The sequence below is a fragment of the Sciurus vulgaris genome (assembly GCF_902686455.1).
Source record: "Sciurus vulgaris genome assembly, chromosome: 14".
In the NCBI taxonomy this organism is placed as follows: domain Eukaryota; kingdom Metazoa; phylum Chordata; class Mammalia; order Rodentia; family Sciuridae; genus Sciurus; species Sciurus vulgaris.
In genome coordinates this window covers 77,436,382-77,451,976 of record NC_136475.1, presented here as the reverse complement: position 1 = coordinate 77,451,976, position 15,595 = coordinate 77,436,382, and the positions used below count along the sequence as shown (strand labels likewise).

The 15,595-nt window shown below is 41.2% G+C and overlaps 1 protein-coding gene across 2 annotated transcripts in view; it reads right to left on the bottom strand.

The window, feature by feature from the left end:
* IFT172 (intraflagellar transport 172) overlaps positions 1 to 13,955 on the bottom strand; it is a 35,540-nt gene extending 21,585 nt beyond the window's left edge. The window contains exons 1-15 of one of the 2 annotated variants that reach the window (XM_079110292.1): positions 13,789 to 13,955; positions 10,692 to 10,835; positions 10,377 to 10,489; positions 9,671 to 9,710; positions 9,331 to 9,396; positions 9,050 to 9,129; positions 8,756 to 8,843; positions 7,642 to 7,856; positions 6,619 to 6,742; positions 6,109 to 6,204; positions 4,674 to 4,835; positions 4,282 to 4,335; positions 3,957 to 4,060; positions 3,703 to 3,788; positions 742 to 854 (exon numbers count right to left, since the gene is read on the bottom strand). In XM_079110292.1, coding sequence (XP_078966418.1) covers positions 742 to 854; positions 3,703 to 3,788; positions 3,957 to 4,060; positions 4,282 to 4,335; positions 4,674 to 4,835; positions 6,109 to 6,204; positions 6,619 to 6,742; positions 7,642 to 7,856; positions 8,756 to 8,843; positions 9,050 to 9,129; positions 9,331 to 9,396; positions 9,671 to 9,710; positions 10,377 to 10,489; positions 10,692 to 10,835; positions 13,789 to 13,827 — 1,524 coding nt within the window. In that variant the 5' untranslated portion in view covers positions 13,828 to 13,955. Of the gene's footprint in view, positions 1 to 741; positions 855 to 3,702; positions 3,789 to 3,956; positions 4,061 to 4,281; positions 4,336 to 4,673; positions 4,836 to 6,108; positions 6,205 to 6,618; positions 6,743 to 7,641; positions 7,857 to 8,755; positions 8,844 to 9,049; positions 9,130 to 9,330; positions 9,397 to 9,670; positions 9,711 to 10,376; positions 10,490 to 10,691; positions 10,836 to 13,788 lie in introns of those variants that run through there. The other variant, XM_079110293.1, reaches the window with a different exon arrangement.
* Between the last annotated feature and the right edge of the window lie 1,640 nt (positions 13,956 to 15,595).

Below are 15,595 nucleotides of genomic sequence, written 5' to 3'. Positions count from 1 at the left end.
ATGTGGCTTTCACTGAAATCAACAATTCCAGACTGTTTCTTTGACCCCAAGGTTGAATTCCTTGATGATACCATTCGTGTGTGTGTGTGTGTGTGTGTGTGTGTGTGTGTGTTAATGTACCAAGGATGAACCCAGGGTGCTTGACCAATGAGTCACATTCCTTTTTATTTTGAGACAGGGTCTCCCTAATATGCTTAGGGGCTCGCTAAGTCACTAAGTTGCTGAGGCTGGCTTTGAACTTGGGATACTCCTGCCTCAGCTTCCAGAGTTACTGGGATTACAGGTGTGCACAACCACACCCTGCTGGTGATATCATATTGAGAGTAGAATCAATAAGGGGCTAGGGGAAGACTCCTCAAGCCAACTTTGATGCCTTCAAGAATGAGGCTGAAGAGCACTGGAGCAGCAGGTCTGGGCAAAGATCAGCTAGGCACCAGGAGGAGGAAAGCAGACAGGGAAGTTTCATGAGGACATAGACTTGTGACTAGTAAGAGAGAAACCAGCTCTCAAACTCCCCTAGTGACTTGGTTGCCACCATAATACAATCTCCTTGAGGGTTATACAAGACAGTCTGTGATTCCGAATACAAGGAATATTGATTCCTCTGTACCTTTTGCTATACTAATGGCATATATAACAAAGAAATTATGCCCCATCTTGCCCCCACCCACCCTGGAAACAGCCCGTGTCACACCCTCTATGGGCCCAGCCAAGGCCTAAAGCCATAGTAACCCTTCTCACACGAAGTTTCCGGTCCCTGAAGAGGAGTTTGTGACCAGTCTCATTAAGTTCCAGCCAATCCACACGACTCTCATGGCTGATGGTACCAATGTTATAGCCACCAATCAGATCCACTATAGAGTAAAGGAGAGGGGGTTAAGAGAGATTACACATAATCATATATAGGGCAAGAGGTAGTAGGTAAAAGTCTGGCCTTAAAAATCATACATTGGGCTTAAAGAATGTTCATCAGTCCACAGTGTACCACTAGGAATACAATATAATTTTGCTAGGATGCTTGAAAAATGATCTTATCTAGAATTGTAGATAGTTTTGTTTCACTCTGCAGTTAACTCAAAAGGTCTAGGTCTATCAAGAAATGTGATTCCTCTCTGGGACTCCTGCATTTTGCCTCAGAGGATCAGAACTATCATACAAGTAGTTTCTAATACTTATGAAATCTTCTGGAAGGCAGCACTGAACACATTAAGGATGAGCTGGGTTTTGTATACTACTGAGAGAAAGCTAATGAAATTACTTCGATGACCAGATTTGCTCCAAAGAGTTACCTGCAAATTTGTGTGCCTATGGCATAAGAGCACTGAAGGGTAAAGAATGGGAAAGGCACACAGACAAAAATAGGAGACTGACTAAAGTTAGGCTGCTCAGTACAGAAAACGAATATTTTAGTTTTATCTGAGTCTTATAGACAATATAAAAAAATGATCACATCTAAGGCAGACAACTCAGGGTTGGCTAAGATGCTTTCAGAGAGTCTCCTGATCAAAGCCATTCATATCTCCTACTGATATACATTATTAATGAGCAATGTGCCTTTCTTTGTTACATACAAAGACCAGATGTCAGCTAATGTATACATGTAGGAAGATCCATTCAAAAAGGAATTTTTTCTTTTCGTCAAAAAGCAAAATGAAGTTTGGGACCATGGCTCAGTGGTAGAAGGCTTGCCTTGCATGTGTGAGGCACTAGGTTCGATCCTTAGCGCCACATAATAATAAACAAACTAAAGGCATTCTGTTCATCAACAACTACAAAGAAATTTTTTAAAAAAGTAAAACAATCAAGTCATGTTTTAATTTCCCAAATACAGGTAAAATCATAAAATGCTAGAATTGTAAGGACTGTCCCAGTAAACCCTGATATTACATACAAAATTATGTGTGTATACACATTTTTCTCATAGAGGGTCATGATTTTATTGGACTTTCAAAGGTGTTGGTGACCCAAATATGTAATAGAAGAACTCTGTCATTTTACATGCATTGAAAATGAGAACTAAAGAGTGACTGGACTTCTGTAAAGTCTCATAGCTTGTTATTGCCACTAGAATCCTGGGCCTCTTGGTCTATATTATTGTTTCTGTTATACATATCTGTACTTCTGAGCTCAGGAAGCTGATGTGAAATATTCATGAAATGTAAAACTATCTTAAGAATAGGCCCATATGTATATGGAAAAAATTTATGACAGAGATGGCATTACAAATTAGTGGATGAAAAATGGACTTTCAATAAATGGTTAAACATATGGAAAAAATAAAATTGAATCTACCCACATTATACATAAAAATAAATTCCAGGTGGAAAGCAAATTTTAAAAATCTTAAAATACAGGAGGGACTAGGGAAGGATTTCTTAAATAGGACCTCAAAAATCACAATCTATTTTTTTAAGTGATCAAACAGACTACATTAAAAGTGTCTGAACACTAAAACACTGAAAGGAGAAGAAAAACAAGCCACAGTGCAGACAAGACATCTGCAGTGCAAATAACCATCAAGGGCTACATATGCATATGCAAAGAACTTCAAAAATCATTAAGGAAGAGACAATTTGATTTTAAAAATGGATAAGGGGTAGGAACTGGCAGTTCACAGATACAGAAATCCAAGTGGTCAATAAATAAATGAAATTAATAGAAGGAGATAGTGCTTCATGGTGAAGTACAGCAGTGAGCCAAGTTATGAAGTCAGGCAATTTCAGTATTGGGGAGGAGATTGAACAATGGCAACTCTAATTGCTAGGGTGAGAGTATATTGGTACAATCTATTTGGAGAGCAACTTGGAAATATTTAGTGAAGTTGAAGATATATGTCTTCTATGATTCAGCAATTCCATTCTAGGTATAGACCTTAGAGAAATGAATCACTGTAATAGTAAAAAATCAACAACCTAAATGCCCAACAATAAGAGAAGAGATAAAAACTCTAAGGCAAATATAACAAAAAATGTTAGGATTTGACAGAACTGGGTATGGGTACGTAAGTAATGATATCATTACTATTAATGGCTAACATTTTTATGTGCTTATTATACACAATTATAAGTGTTTTTCATATGAAGTAGGCAAAATTTTTGTCCTCATTATGTGGATAAGGAAATTGAGAGACAAAAAGGTTAATAATTTAGGAAGATGACACAAGTAAAGCAAGCAGAGAAGTGGGACAGTCTGATTCCAGAGCCCCATTCTTAAATCTATATTGTATAGGTACATTTTTCTCAAGTTATTCTTTCATGACAAAAAATTAGCATATAAAGTAAGATTTATAATTGCAAACATCTGTGAAATGCAAAGAAGTTTCTGTCATTATTAGTCACAATGGCAAACTATACAAAAAGGACCCTTTCAGTTCTAAAGGGTCTATGATTCTATAAAGTCTAAACAGGAAAGTTCATAAATTTGCTAATAATTCTTCTTTCCTAATCACAATTTGCAGGGTCTAAGATATATGCCTAGAGAATACAATAGTTACATGGACAGGTCTATGTAATAAGTACCCATTTATATACATCTGGACAAGGTATAGACACACAATTGGATTCAAACATTTCCTACATCCTCTGTAAAAGTGGGATTACATATTTATCTTTGACTCCCAGATTTGCCACTGAACACAACCTTGTGATATGGAAGTGTAATACAAACATCTCTTTTGCTATTACAAGTATGATAGAATCTTACCTATAGCAATAGTCTTAATATCAACAAGATAAGCCAGTTTCTTATTATCTTCCATTCCTCGCTGGTGCCTCTCATTAATACGGACACTGAAACAGGAAAGACGAAGTAAGGCAAAATGGGCTTAGTTTTGGATTTTATTGAGGACTCTGAAGTACCACATGGATGGATTTCAGAGTAACCCAAGAACACAGAATTTAGAAGTCCAAAAGGAATCCTTTTGGATTTCAAGTATTCAGAGAACCTTCTGAGATTACCTGATGAGGTGGGGGTTCATGAATTCAGTGCGTACAGAACCCAAGGTGTCATTACTCCCATATTCTACCAGGGTTAGCTCTCCAGCATTGAAGATCATGCATACCTGGGGAAGAATAGGAAAGGAAGCATGAAGAAAACAGTGGAGTTCAGTGCACTATATTCAAAGCGACAAATGCTTTTCTTCTTGTTCTGTTTTCCTGCCCATATCATCCTCCCCATTTTTTATCAGCTGTCTCACCACCCCTTGTTACTTGCCCTTCTTCTGACACAGGAGCTAGAAGGGAGCTAATCAAGATGGTAACAGTGAAATCAATCTCTACTCACATTCTCATTTTCAAAGAAATACTTCTCATTGCCACCAGATCCCTGCCAGGCTACCTGTGAATTTGGGGAGAAGACATAAGAATGTGGATAATTATCCAAGATGAGGCTGAAAGAATGACAGGTGAGAAGCAGAGAGGTCAAATTTAGAAAGGCTTTGGCATTATAAAAAGATGCTTGTCAGATATTGCTTCGGTACCTATGTTTCTGAGAAATGGCATAAAAATAGTCCACGTATGGAGATTCTTACTCCAGGATTCTAAACCTCTCATTCCTTGAAACCAGGCACCCAGAATGTTAGAGCTTCCTGTGGAGACCCTACCCCTAGGGGTCTGGTCCCCAGGAGTAAAAAGTCAAGATGTCCCATTCCCTACCCTTCCATTCTTGGTTCCTACCTCACTGAGGCGATTAGTGTTTAGGTCTCCCAGCAGCAGAGTGTCTGATGTGTGAGCCACCAAGTAACGTTCCTTTCCCAAGATTTTCACTTCTTCCACCTCATAGCCATAGTGTGACTTGAGCACCACCCGTGTTCCCGATGATAGGTTCTTCACAATCACCTTGGTAAGGAAAAGTCTGAGCTCCTTAGGCTTCCTCAGGCCAAAAGAGGTGTGAATGTGCTGTGGTCTTTGCCCACCTCCACAGTGCTGAACATAGCTAACACCTTGTTTCCTCACCTGGCCAAGGATACTGCTGGCAGTGATGATACCTTACATTTACATGGAGCTTTAATATTTATAAAATGCTTTCATATATTATTTCTTTTGCTACTCATAATACATATAATCCGGAAATTCTCTGAGCAAAACCAATCACTCTGTTTCCATAGCATTTTGTACAAACTCTTATACCAGTTATAATAGAGCACTGTATTATTATTATCATCATTATGAGGTACTGGGGCTTTAACCCATGGGTGCTTTACCAACACACAACCCCAGCCCTTTTTATTTTTTGAGACAGGGTCTTGCTAACTTGCTAAGGGAGGCCTCAAACTTGTAATCCTCCTGCCTCAGTCTCTTCAGTTGCTGAGCTTATTGGTGTGTGCCACTGCACATGGCACGTACTTTTTTTTTAAAAATCATTTTTAACACACATCCTTTGCTACAATGATCATTTTTGTTTTGTTTTTTAAGGAAGGTGGAAGAATTTGCTAACACTTTGGCACATACTATCACTCAGCCTTCTCTCTTTTTTATTTTTTTAGTTGAATATGGACACACTACCTTTATTTATTTTTTTATGTGGTGCTGAGGATCAAACCCAGTGCCTCAGACATGCCAGGCAAGTGCTCTATCACTGAGCTACAAACTCAGCCTTTTCTCTTTAAGGAAAAAATTATCTTACAGATAATTATATTTGTATTCTCAGTGCCTAATAGTACGAACACATAAGGATAGAAAGGATAAAATGTTTCTGGAAAGAATAAAAGAATGAGGGAACCAGTGAATAATAAATGAAGGAAAGGATAGAGGTAAAGAGAAAACTCGGCTTGGGAACTAGAAATTAGCTTGCAATGTCATACATGTGCGTCCACAGGTCCTAAAACAACAGGGCTTTCTTGTAATCCTATTTAACACTTGGATGGGCAGCAACATTTTAAACAAGGAAGATGGAACTGGCAATCTCAGTATTTCTTAAGCCTGATGCATAAACCTTTTCTTACAACATGGTGGAAGAACTATAGCAGGAAGTTGCCAGTGAATTTCCCTGACACGTTCTGTCCCTTAGACTAGCTCTGTCAGATGTGTGAAGGTTAAATTTGGCACTGTGGCTGTGGCCAGAAGGCAGGGAACTGTTACAAGGGTGAAAGAGTCAGATCTTGGTGTTCACCTGGCTAGGTCCCACGTATGTCAACTCGAACTTGTTCTTGTAAATACTCCTTCGGAGACAGCAGTCAAACTGTTCCACCCCACCACAGAGCGTGCCCTAGAAGGGAAAGTGACAGCATAATAGATAAGATGCACAGCACACTGGCATGGAGGGGGTATCTAGAGACATCCCCAAAATCTAGGCGCTATAATCTAGAAAAGAGTTGTCAGCAAAAGGGTTGGCACATTTCAGAAGTCCAGAAGGAAAGAGGTAGCAAACACAGGACTTGAGGACATCACACAAGGATGGAATAATGAGGAAGAAATAAGCCCTGTCTACAGAACTCTGTTCCTTGGAGCCTCCAATAAAGTATAAATTCTCTTTCTTGTCTTTAGCTCCACATTTTTAGGTTGGACTCAAAAGGAAAGAGGAGATTCTCTAGTGCCAAGGGAGAGTGTTTTAGGAAAGGCAGGATTTATTTTCTAGTTTGGAGAAAGTCACCAATCTAGAAAGGGTTTACTAGTAACATACTGCACAGAGTCGTGAGCCATCCCGCTTCCAGGCCAAGGCAGTGACAGTGTATAAGTTGGCAATCTCCTTGGGCTTGGCTTCCTCCCAGATGCTTCTTCGAGGACTCCAGTTGAGCACCCGAAGTCTGAAATGAAGTATGTGGCTTTTAGAAGAGATGAAGGCTGAGCAAAAGAGTGAAAATAAACTAGTAACTGAAGGAAATCAGTCTTGCTGTATCAGAGAAGAAAGAAAATACCAGAGAACAGACAAGCTAGGCAGTCTAGCAGGGGAGGACAAGAAAGTGGTTAAAGAAGTTGGGAAAATCAAGGCAAAATTCAATGAATTAAGAGTGATGGGAGTGGAGAAAACAACAGATAAGGGTGGGTAATAAAAATGAATGGTCAGTAGTACAGAAATATAAAAAGAAAAATGGAGAAATAGTAGGAGTCAGAGAAGAAAGAAAAGAACGTGAGGAGACACACAAGATTGGAGATAGAAAATGTGACTTACAAAGTTGGGGTAAATCATACTCTAAAGAAGTGATGGGACCTAGACTATAGCTGTTTATCTACTGTTACATTATTAATTCATTCATTCCTTCATTCACCAAACATTGACTGTATATCCTGAACTAGATGCTAATCTAAGCACTGGAGATAAAAGGGTGAGTAATAAGCTCTCCTCTCAAGGACTCTTTAATATAGCCAGAGAGACACAAGCGATAAACTATAATATGATGTGATAAAACTCTAAGCCAGTGGCCTTAAAGGAGAATGAGAACACAAAGAAAGTGGAGATGATTCAGCTGTGGAATCCCAGGAAGAGGCACAGAGACAAAACATGAGAATGATACATTTTAGAACTCCCAGCATGCCAATGCACAGTGGAATCAGGAAGCAGAGAGTGCATGATTTACAATCTGAGAATCCCTTTTGACATATACTTGATTCTGTCTAGTCTCTCACTCTGGTTCAGAATAATTTGACTATAGCAGAGGGTTCACTGGGATAGGAGGCAGAAGATGACACCAGAAAGCTGACCCACCTGTCATAACTTCCAAGAACAACAGACTGGCCCCCAGGACTTGCTGCAGCTGTGGTGAACTCCCGCTCTTGAGGGTCACGGCTATAATCAAAAGTCTGCAGCACGTGGCCTTCCTTTCCATAGGCCACAATCCTCCGATCACAGCCAGCAGCTACGATGCTGTTGGTGGCCCAAGCCAAGGCATAGGGTGGGCATGGGTGGTTAACCAGCTTCCCCTAAGATAGAAGTAGAGGGCTCTACCCTGAAATTCCTCATTCCCAGCACCTCATACACCCACTCTGACCATCCTACTCTGTAGAAATACTTCTTCCAACATTTTCCCACTGCAACACATCTTTTTTTTTTTTAACATGTATTTTTTAGTTGTAGGTGGACACAACACCTTTATTTTTATGTGGTACTAAGGATCAAACCCAGGGCCCCCACGTGATAGGTGAGCACGCTACCACCGAGCCATAACCCCAGCCCCCCAAAACATCTTAATCCTAAGATTCTACAGGTTACCTCTCTGTCTCTTGTATACACACACATTTATATATATATATATATATCTCCATGAGTTCTAGGCCATATTCACAAAATAGTGGCATGTTGGAGGTCTCTAACATGCACCTAGTAAAGCCACATAAAGGGGGGTATCTTATATGTTAACCAATATTGTCTAGGCCCACAGAAAGCATATGGCTCTTCTTTTTTTTAGGAGGGCTAAATTTAATTATTATACAAGTAATTTAAAAAGTAAATAATTCAAACAATACTGAATTATACAGAGTAAAAATCCATGTTTTTCCTTTTTTAAAGAGTTCATCTTTCTTCCTATGAATTTATATATGCAAATGAGGGTAATTTTCATTTTTCATTCCCCTCAGAATCTTTATTTTCCTTTGCCTCAAGGTTTCCTGCACCTGAATCACCCCTTCCTATAAATAAACTCCAGCTTTTTGAACACAATCCCTCTCTGTGGCCACATCCAACTCTCTCTCTCCCTGAGATCTCACTCCTCCAGCCTCTTCCCCTAGTGTGCCTTAATCTTAGCGTCTTAGATGTCCAATCTCCTCCAGGAGGCTTCCTGGGACTTCCTTCAATCCTATCCCAGAGCACTCTTTGTTTATACCTGCGACTCTCCAGAGCCTTCATCATCAAAGAAATACCTAACGATGGTACCATCTGCATGACCAGAGAGAATCCCTTTCCCAGAGCAACTGAAAAAAGGAGAAAAGGAGAAAGGTAAGAAATAAAGGAAGAGATTATTCTGTCTCTTCAAGAAAGTTCCCTTCTCTGTCAAACCCTACTCTACCTATGGTTCCTGGTATTGGGCCTCCCCAAATCTATGATCTCCCAATCCAGACTTCCCCACAGCTTTTTCCTGACATTTCCAAGCTCTCATGATATACTCTTTCTTACTCACTTTGTTGTCAGTGACACCACATAAGAATCTGTCCCATAGATAGTAGATGATTTATTAGTTTTAGTGTTTGCTAAACGAACCTGAAAATGAAAAAATGGATACCAGTCTGGTTAGGCTACTTTCAATTTCACCCAGGCCCTGAGAAAAAAGCAAAATGCACAAAACTGGTCCCTATGCATTCTGCCCTATAAACAACATGGTCTGAAGGGAGAAGATGAACCATATTCCTCTTTGCAGACCCATTGTCCCCACCTACCACCTCTCTCCCTTCCCGCCTTTACCTTGCCTTCAGCCAGTCCAAAGACAATGATGTATTCTGCAGGCCACTGCAGACAAGTGACAGCACTCTATATGAAAGAAATGGTGAAAAGGGTAACCCACTTATGCTGCTTAGTACTTTTATAACAACCGAGCCACCCCACCACACGGTAAAACCCCAGTCTTCCATAGGGCTCAAAGAAGGAAAGCAAATGACAACAAGCAGCCAGGAAACACTCATTCTTGCAATAGGAAAAGTCAGATTGACGTGTTATAAAATGCCAACTCCTGGTTTCATTTACGAGCAGCTATATCAATACACTTTGCTCATTTTAAGCTCCCAGGGACTGGTCTGAACTTTACCGTCTGGATGAACTTGTTGCAGATGACTTTCTTGTCACCCCTGCCAAACAAAAGGAGGAAAAACATTAAAAACCACTTCCATACCAGGTGAGGTGGCAGGTACTTGTAATTCCAGCAACTGGGAAGCCGAGTCAGGAGGATTGTGAGTTCAAAGCCATCCTCAGCAACTTAGTGAGGCCCTAAGCAATTCAGCAAGACTCTCTTAGAAAATAAAAAATAAAAAGGGCTCGGGGTGTACTCAGTGGTTAAGTACCCCTGGATTCAATCCTCAGTACCAAAAAAAACAAAAAACAAAAAACAAAAACCCACTTCCATATATAAATTGCTAAAAATGATGCGAGGGAAGGGAGGAAAGACCAGATAGCTCTCCTGGTCCACTAGTATTTCCTGCCCCCACCTGGAGGAGTCCTGAAAGGAGGCATGAGACTCTGAGAAGCTCTGGAACAAAACAGCAAAGAAAAAACATCACACTGGGTATCAGGATCTCGTGGGACCTTCTGGTGACCTTAGACTGATTACTCTATGTATTGGATTGCAGAACACATAGGACAGACAAAGGCATTAAAGTAATAGCAAGAGACTCCAGAAAGTCTTTGCCTTCCACACCTGGATCTGGCTCCCCATTCTCTCTATTCCCCAACCAAAGCATTTTTCATGCCTTCCCTTTCTTTTCTGGATCATCCCATGCCCCAGTCTCTGCCCTTACCAATCTTCTCCAATTTTGTAGACATAGATGATGTTGTCCGTTTGTCCTATGGCAATTTTAGTGGAATCAGGAGAAAAAGCCATGCCCTTTACCATATAGCTCTTCCTGCCATACTAAAAGTAAAAAGAAAAAGATAAATAAGTGTACTTGAAAGAATAAAGGAGAAAATGTACATGTGTGCTCTAACAGGCTCAAAAGATTCATAAAAGGAAGGGTAGACCATGTCCCATGCCCATGGCTAGGAGGTAGGTTAAGAAGTTTTCCAGGTTTGCAAAGCTACATCAACAGATTGAGGTACACAAGAATACTCTTCACCTTCATGTCAGCTGGTTTGGTGGAGAATTTATCTCTCCGCTCCCCATGTTCATCATATAGCAATACCACTCGGTCCACTGTGCAGACAGCAAATTTGGCATTGTTCTGGGACCAGGCCATGCAGGTCACCTTTGCAGCTCCATCCTGTAGAGGCAAAGGGATAAAAAATAAACACCGGTGCTGGTCTAGAATGTCAAAAGCATTTCCTGTTCCCTTATTTTTGTTGTGATTTTGGTCCATTTTCTTCCTGTCACAGTATTTTCCTTAAAACAAACAGACACCTGTGGTCCATTCTGGTCTCCAAGGTTGTCAGATCCTGGGCTGTGAGAGCAATGTGCCTTTAAAGACTCATAATACAAAACATTAAATCAACTATACCAATCTATCACTGCAATGGCCTCCTTGTTCCCTAATATCCCAGGACTGATACTGAAATAAATTTAATAGGTCTAATAAGTTTTAGTCTTTAGCTACTCATTAAATTAATGTTTTTGAGCACCTACTGTGAAAAATACTTGGCCAGGAACTGAGAGACAAAAACGGAACAGGGATCTAATAAGATGGTATGAAATGGAAAAGTCCCATAAGAGAAGTATGTACAAAATGCAATCATAATTTGGAGAAGCCCAAGATAATTTTATGCTTAGGTGGTCAAAATTAACTTTGAAGAATGAATGCAGTTGAAAGGGAAATAACCTGAGTCAACAAGAAAAAAGGAGCTGGGTGTGGTGGTGCTCGCCTGTAATCCCAGCAGTATGGGAGGCTAAAGCAGGAGGAAGAGCATGAGTAAAGGCAAGTTCTGGATGAGAAACAGAAATTTAGTGTAAATGAAACTACCACATAAATAGCAGAACAGAGAGACAAGGCAGGAAAGACAGACTGAGGTCAGATCAGGAAGAATCTTTGAGGCCAGGCTAAGGAGTTTGAGTTTATTTGGCAGGAAAGGAAAAGATAGTGAAAGTTTTGGAATGGAAAGTTACATAAGTAGAGTTGAGATTTAGTAGTACGAAGACTAAGTAGACTTAGTTACATAAGTAGAGTTGAAACAATGCCACTTTTCCCCTTCTTAACCACTCACTTCACAGAAGCCCATAATAGAAGTGATCATGACATAATGAATTATTCTTATCATGTCTGTCCTTCTCATCACCAGCTCTGGTCCTCTAGTGTTCTATCCCTAAAGGTTTTTCTTCCTTGAAATAAAAATTAAAATAATAGCTTCACTCCTATTGTGATTAATTATTTGGGCTCCAGAACTCTGGCTTAACACATTGTTACTTTTTACTCTGAACTTACCTACCTCCAATGTCAGGCTCTTTTCACCAAAATCCCCAAACCAGAGCCAGAGCCAGAGCCAGTCATCCTCCAACTCTTCATTACATTAGGTTAGAAGGGCTGAGGACACCTCATCAACTTTGGCTGATCATCGTGCTTCAAGGCTGTGCTGGATCCTGGGCGTGTGGCCCTACCAGCATCATGACATCATCTTATTTTAAGAGACTGAAGGAGGATTCCATTTCCAATTTTTCCATTAGGACAAAAGAATTTTTATACTGCAGATTCAGGGGCAGCTTACTGAGTAAGAAGCACAACTTTCTTTTGTTCTAATTTCCCTCTATTCTCCAAATGCCACGTTCTCTGTAAAGTCCCATACTCAATGAATTCTCCTGTCTCTCCCCCCACCTCTTCTCTTTCTCTCCCTCTTCCTCTCTACTAGGAATAAAACCCTGGGATGCTCTACTATTGATATATATCCCCAGTCCTTTTTTATTTTTGGTACCAGGGATTGAACCCAAGGCCACTTCACCACTGAGCCATATCCTCAGCCTTTTTTATATTTTATTGAGAAACAAGGTCTCACTAAGTTGCTTAGGCCTTGCTAAGTTGTTGAGGCTGGTTTTGAACTTCCCATCCTCCTGCTTCAGCCTCCCAAGCTGCTGGGATCACAGGTGTGCACCACCACACCCAGGTAATTCTTTTTCCACAATATGTACCTCACTGGACTGTTGTAGGATTAAATGAGATAGGGAACAGAACAACAGCAGCTAACTTTTAACAAACACTTTCATAGAGTAGACATTTTGATAAGTGCTTCACATGCAATATCTCATTTCACCTCATGATTCTAAGATAGATGCTGTTATGCTCCTTTTACAGATGGAGAAACTGAGGCACAAAAAGGTTAAGTAATTTTCACAGTTTATATACACAGTTTGTAGGTGGCAGAACCAAGATTTAAATCCATGTGTGTCTGACTACATAATCACAATGCTAACATCTTTAGTTGTGCTGCCTGGGTATATAATAAGCACTCAGTTATGACAGATAATATTCTTACTGGCCTTAGGTAGCCTGCCCTTTCAATTCTGAATGTTCTTCTCTCTTGTGTATCAATTTGCACAATGCTTTTTCTTTCTTTCTTTTTTTTTTTCCAGTTAACAATACTCTTTTGTGTATATTAACTCTCTCCCAAGTCCCTAAATTTGCTATTATCATTACTCCCATTTTCCGAATGAACAAGCTGGTGGTGTGCTCAGAAATTGCGTGATAAGGTCTAAAGTCAGAGGTCATTTGGTTAGATTAGTGGTGGAACTAGGACCTGAATTCTGGTCTCCTAACTGCAAAACCCTCCCTTTCTTCACCATGTTCAGGATTCCTTCCCTAGTGCCCAGACTCTCTGAATCGGAGGCGACAAAACTTCACGATCAGAATGAAGGTTCAATCCTCCGCTCTTCCCTCTTTCGGGTTTGCACCTAAACGCTTATTTCCTTCTGTGTAGAATTATGTTCGTGGCCTACACGTGCAGATCTCCCTCTGGAATGAAGCTCTTGAAGGCATGGGCTGTAACGTGCGTGGTCACGGATTCCTTAGAGCCTCAGCATCGAGTACAACTGATTATAAAATGTCGGGAAAGCTACGGTCATTAGCGGTCCATCTCGCTTACTGAAAGCTGTACAGACCGATCGGAGTCCTCATCATCGCTATATCCTTTACAGTCTTCTGCGCACGGCAGGCGCTCAACACTATAAACTTCAGTGCCCCCACTTTTCTTGGAACGTACAGCGTCCCGGGAGGGAAGAGGCACGCAACTCCTCACCTGAGGGCTCAGCAGGGTCCTCAGGTGCTTCAGCTGCATGACGCACACCTGTCTCTCAGATGCTACCAGACCGCGACAACTCCCGCGGTTACCTGGACAACCCGCCAAGCAGCCGCAGCTACAGCGCTGACGCAAGCGCGACCGGAGCGCAGCGCACGACGCAAGGTCACGTCATGGATTCGCAGCGGAGCAAAAAGAGCGTGCGCAAGCGCAGTGAGCTCTAGGGCGGACCCGCCAGAGGGCTTGATGAATCCTCTCCTCGACCAATCCCATCGCGATATGCAAACCCCAAACCAAGACCCGCCCACAAGCCTTCGGCAGGTCCCAGCTTCTCTCGCTCCTTGATTCTTGTAAGCGTGGCTGAATGTATTCTCTTAATCGTCAAACTCTCGGGTTGCGGGGAGGCGGGGATAGGACAGTTGACGGTATTGAACGCAAATAAGTAACACGACTTGCGCAGGATGTGTCTGCTTGGTACTGGGCAAAATATTAGACTTGCATTATATTGTTTAAGCTCAAAGCCACCTTTTTGAGGGGAAAGCTTTATTAGTAGTTCTATTTTTATAGAAGAGGATACTCAGTATTAGCAGAGTCCCTTGCCCAAGTTAACCCAGCCAATAAGGGGTGGAACTAGGACTCAATCCAGAGATGGAAGATTTAAATACTTTTTCTATTCCTTCTAGAGTCTTAGCTCACTATCTCCATGAGAGGCCACTATAGCCTGTAACACTCCTGTCCCAAGAAATAATGGTTTCCAGAGTCTGAGGGAAGTGTTTTAAAACCAGTAGCCAGGGAAAGCTAAGATGCTCTCGTTGGGTACTGGGTAATGGTGAGTTCAAGATTGCTGCTTATATAAGGATGTTTTGTGTCAGGGTAGCGGGCAGACCAGAACTCTCCTGATACGTTCAAGTTAATGCTTGCGTACCTGGGGTTGGAGCTTGGTTAAGTAGAAAAGGTACTGACTTCTTGATCTTTGTTTGGATTAGGGTCCCTTTCAGAATCTTTGGTCTAATTTCTTGTAACAAACCAGAAAAAGAGTTATTCATAAGCCTCCTCTGGAATGATACAAGGTTGGGGAGAACTGTAACCCTCCTCCTGAAAGTGTCACTTGTACTCTTCAGACATATTCTGGGTCCAGAAGCCCCTCCTCCACAGTGGTTGCCCGTGTCAACAGGTATTTCTCTCACTGCCACCCAGTCCTTCTTGGAAATTAGGAAAGAGTAGCGGACAGCCCCTATTTTCACAGGAAACAAATATGTCCTAGAACTCAAATTATAATTATTTTGGCAGAAGAGTCTCAACCCCTCAATTTTATTTCTAGACTTCTGTGAGAATGGTGGCAGGTTATAAATTCATGCATTACAATTATTATTGACTTTGAACGAACAGAGACAGAGATGGAAATGAAAGGAAAAACAAAGGCAGGAAAAACAGGCAAAAGAAGGTACAGGATAGGACAATGTGACGCGGAGGGACCCATTAGTGTAAGTGCTCTTTCATTAGTCCTCAAGACACTGCTCAGTCCTTTTTAGGATTGATAGAGGAATCAGAAGAATCGTGGTGCCGAACTGGGCCAGCTATGTAAGCAGTGAAGATGAAAAGACTGCTGGCCCTCTCATATGACATAGCTTAGTTTCCACTGGCACAGGAAGAACTTGTCTTTTCTAGTATTCCCCCTTCTTGCCCAACAAAGCAAAGAAACTAAGGCTGTAGTTTTCTATGCCCCTTATTCCTGGTCTCTCTGCACCCGTTTCTGACCAGAGAATTAAAGCAAACACCTTACAATACATCTGCCCCTGTCAAGTTG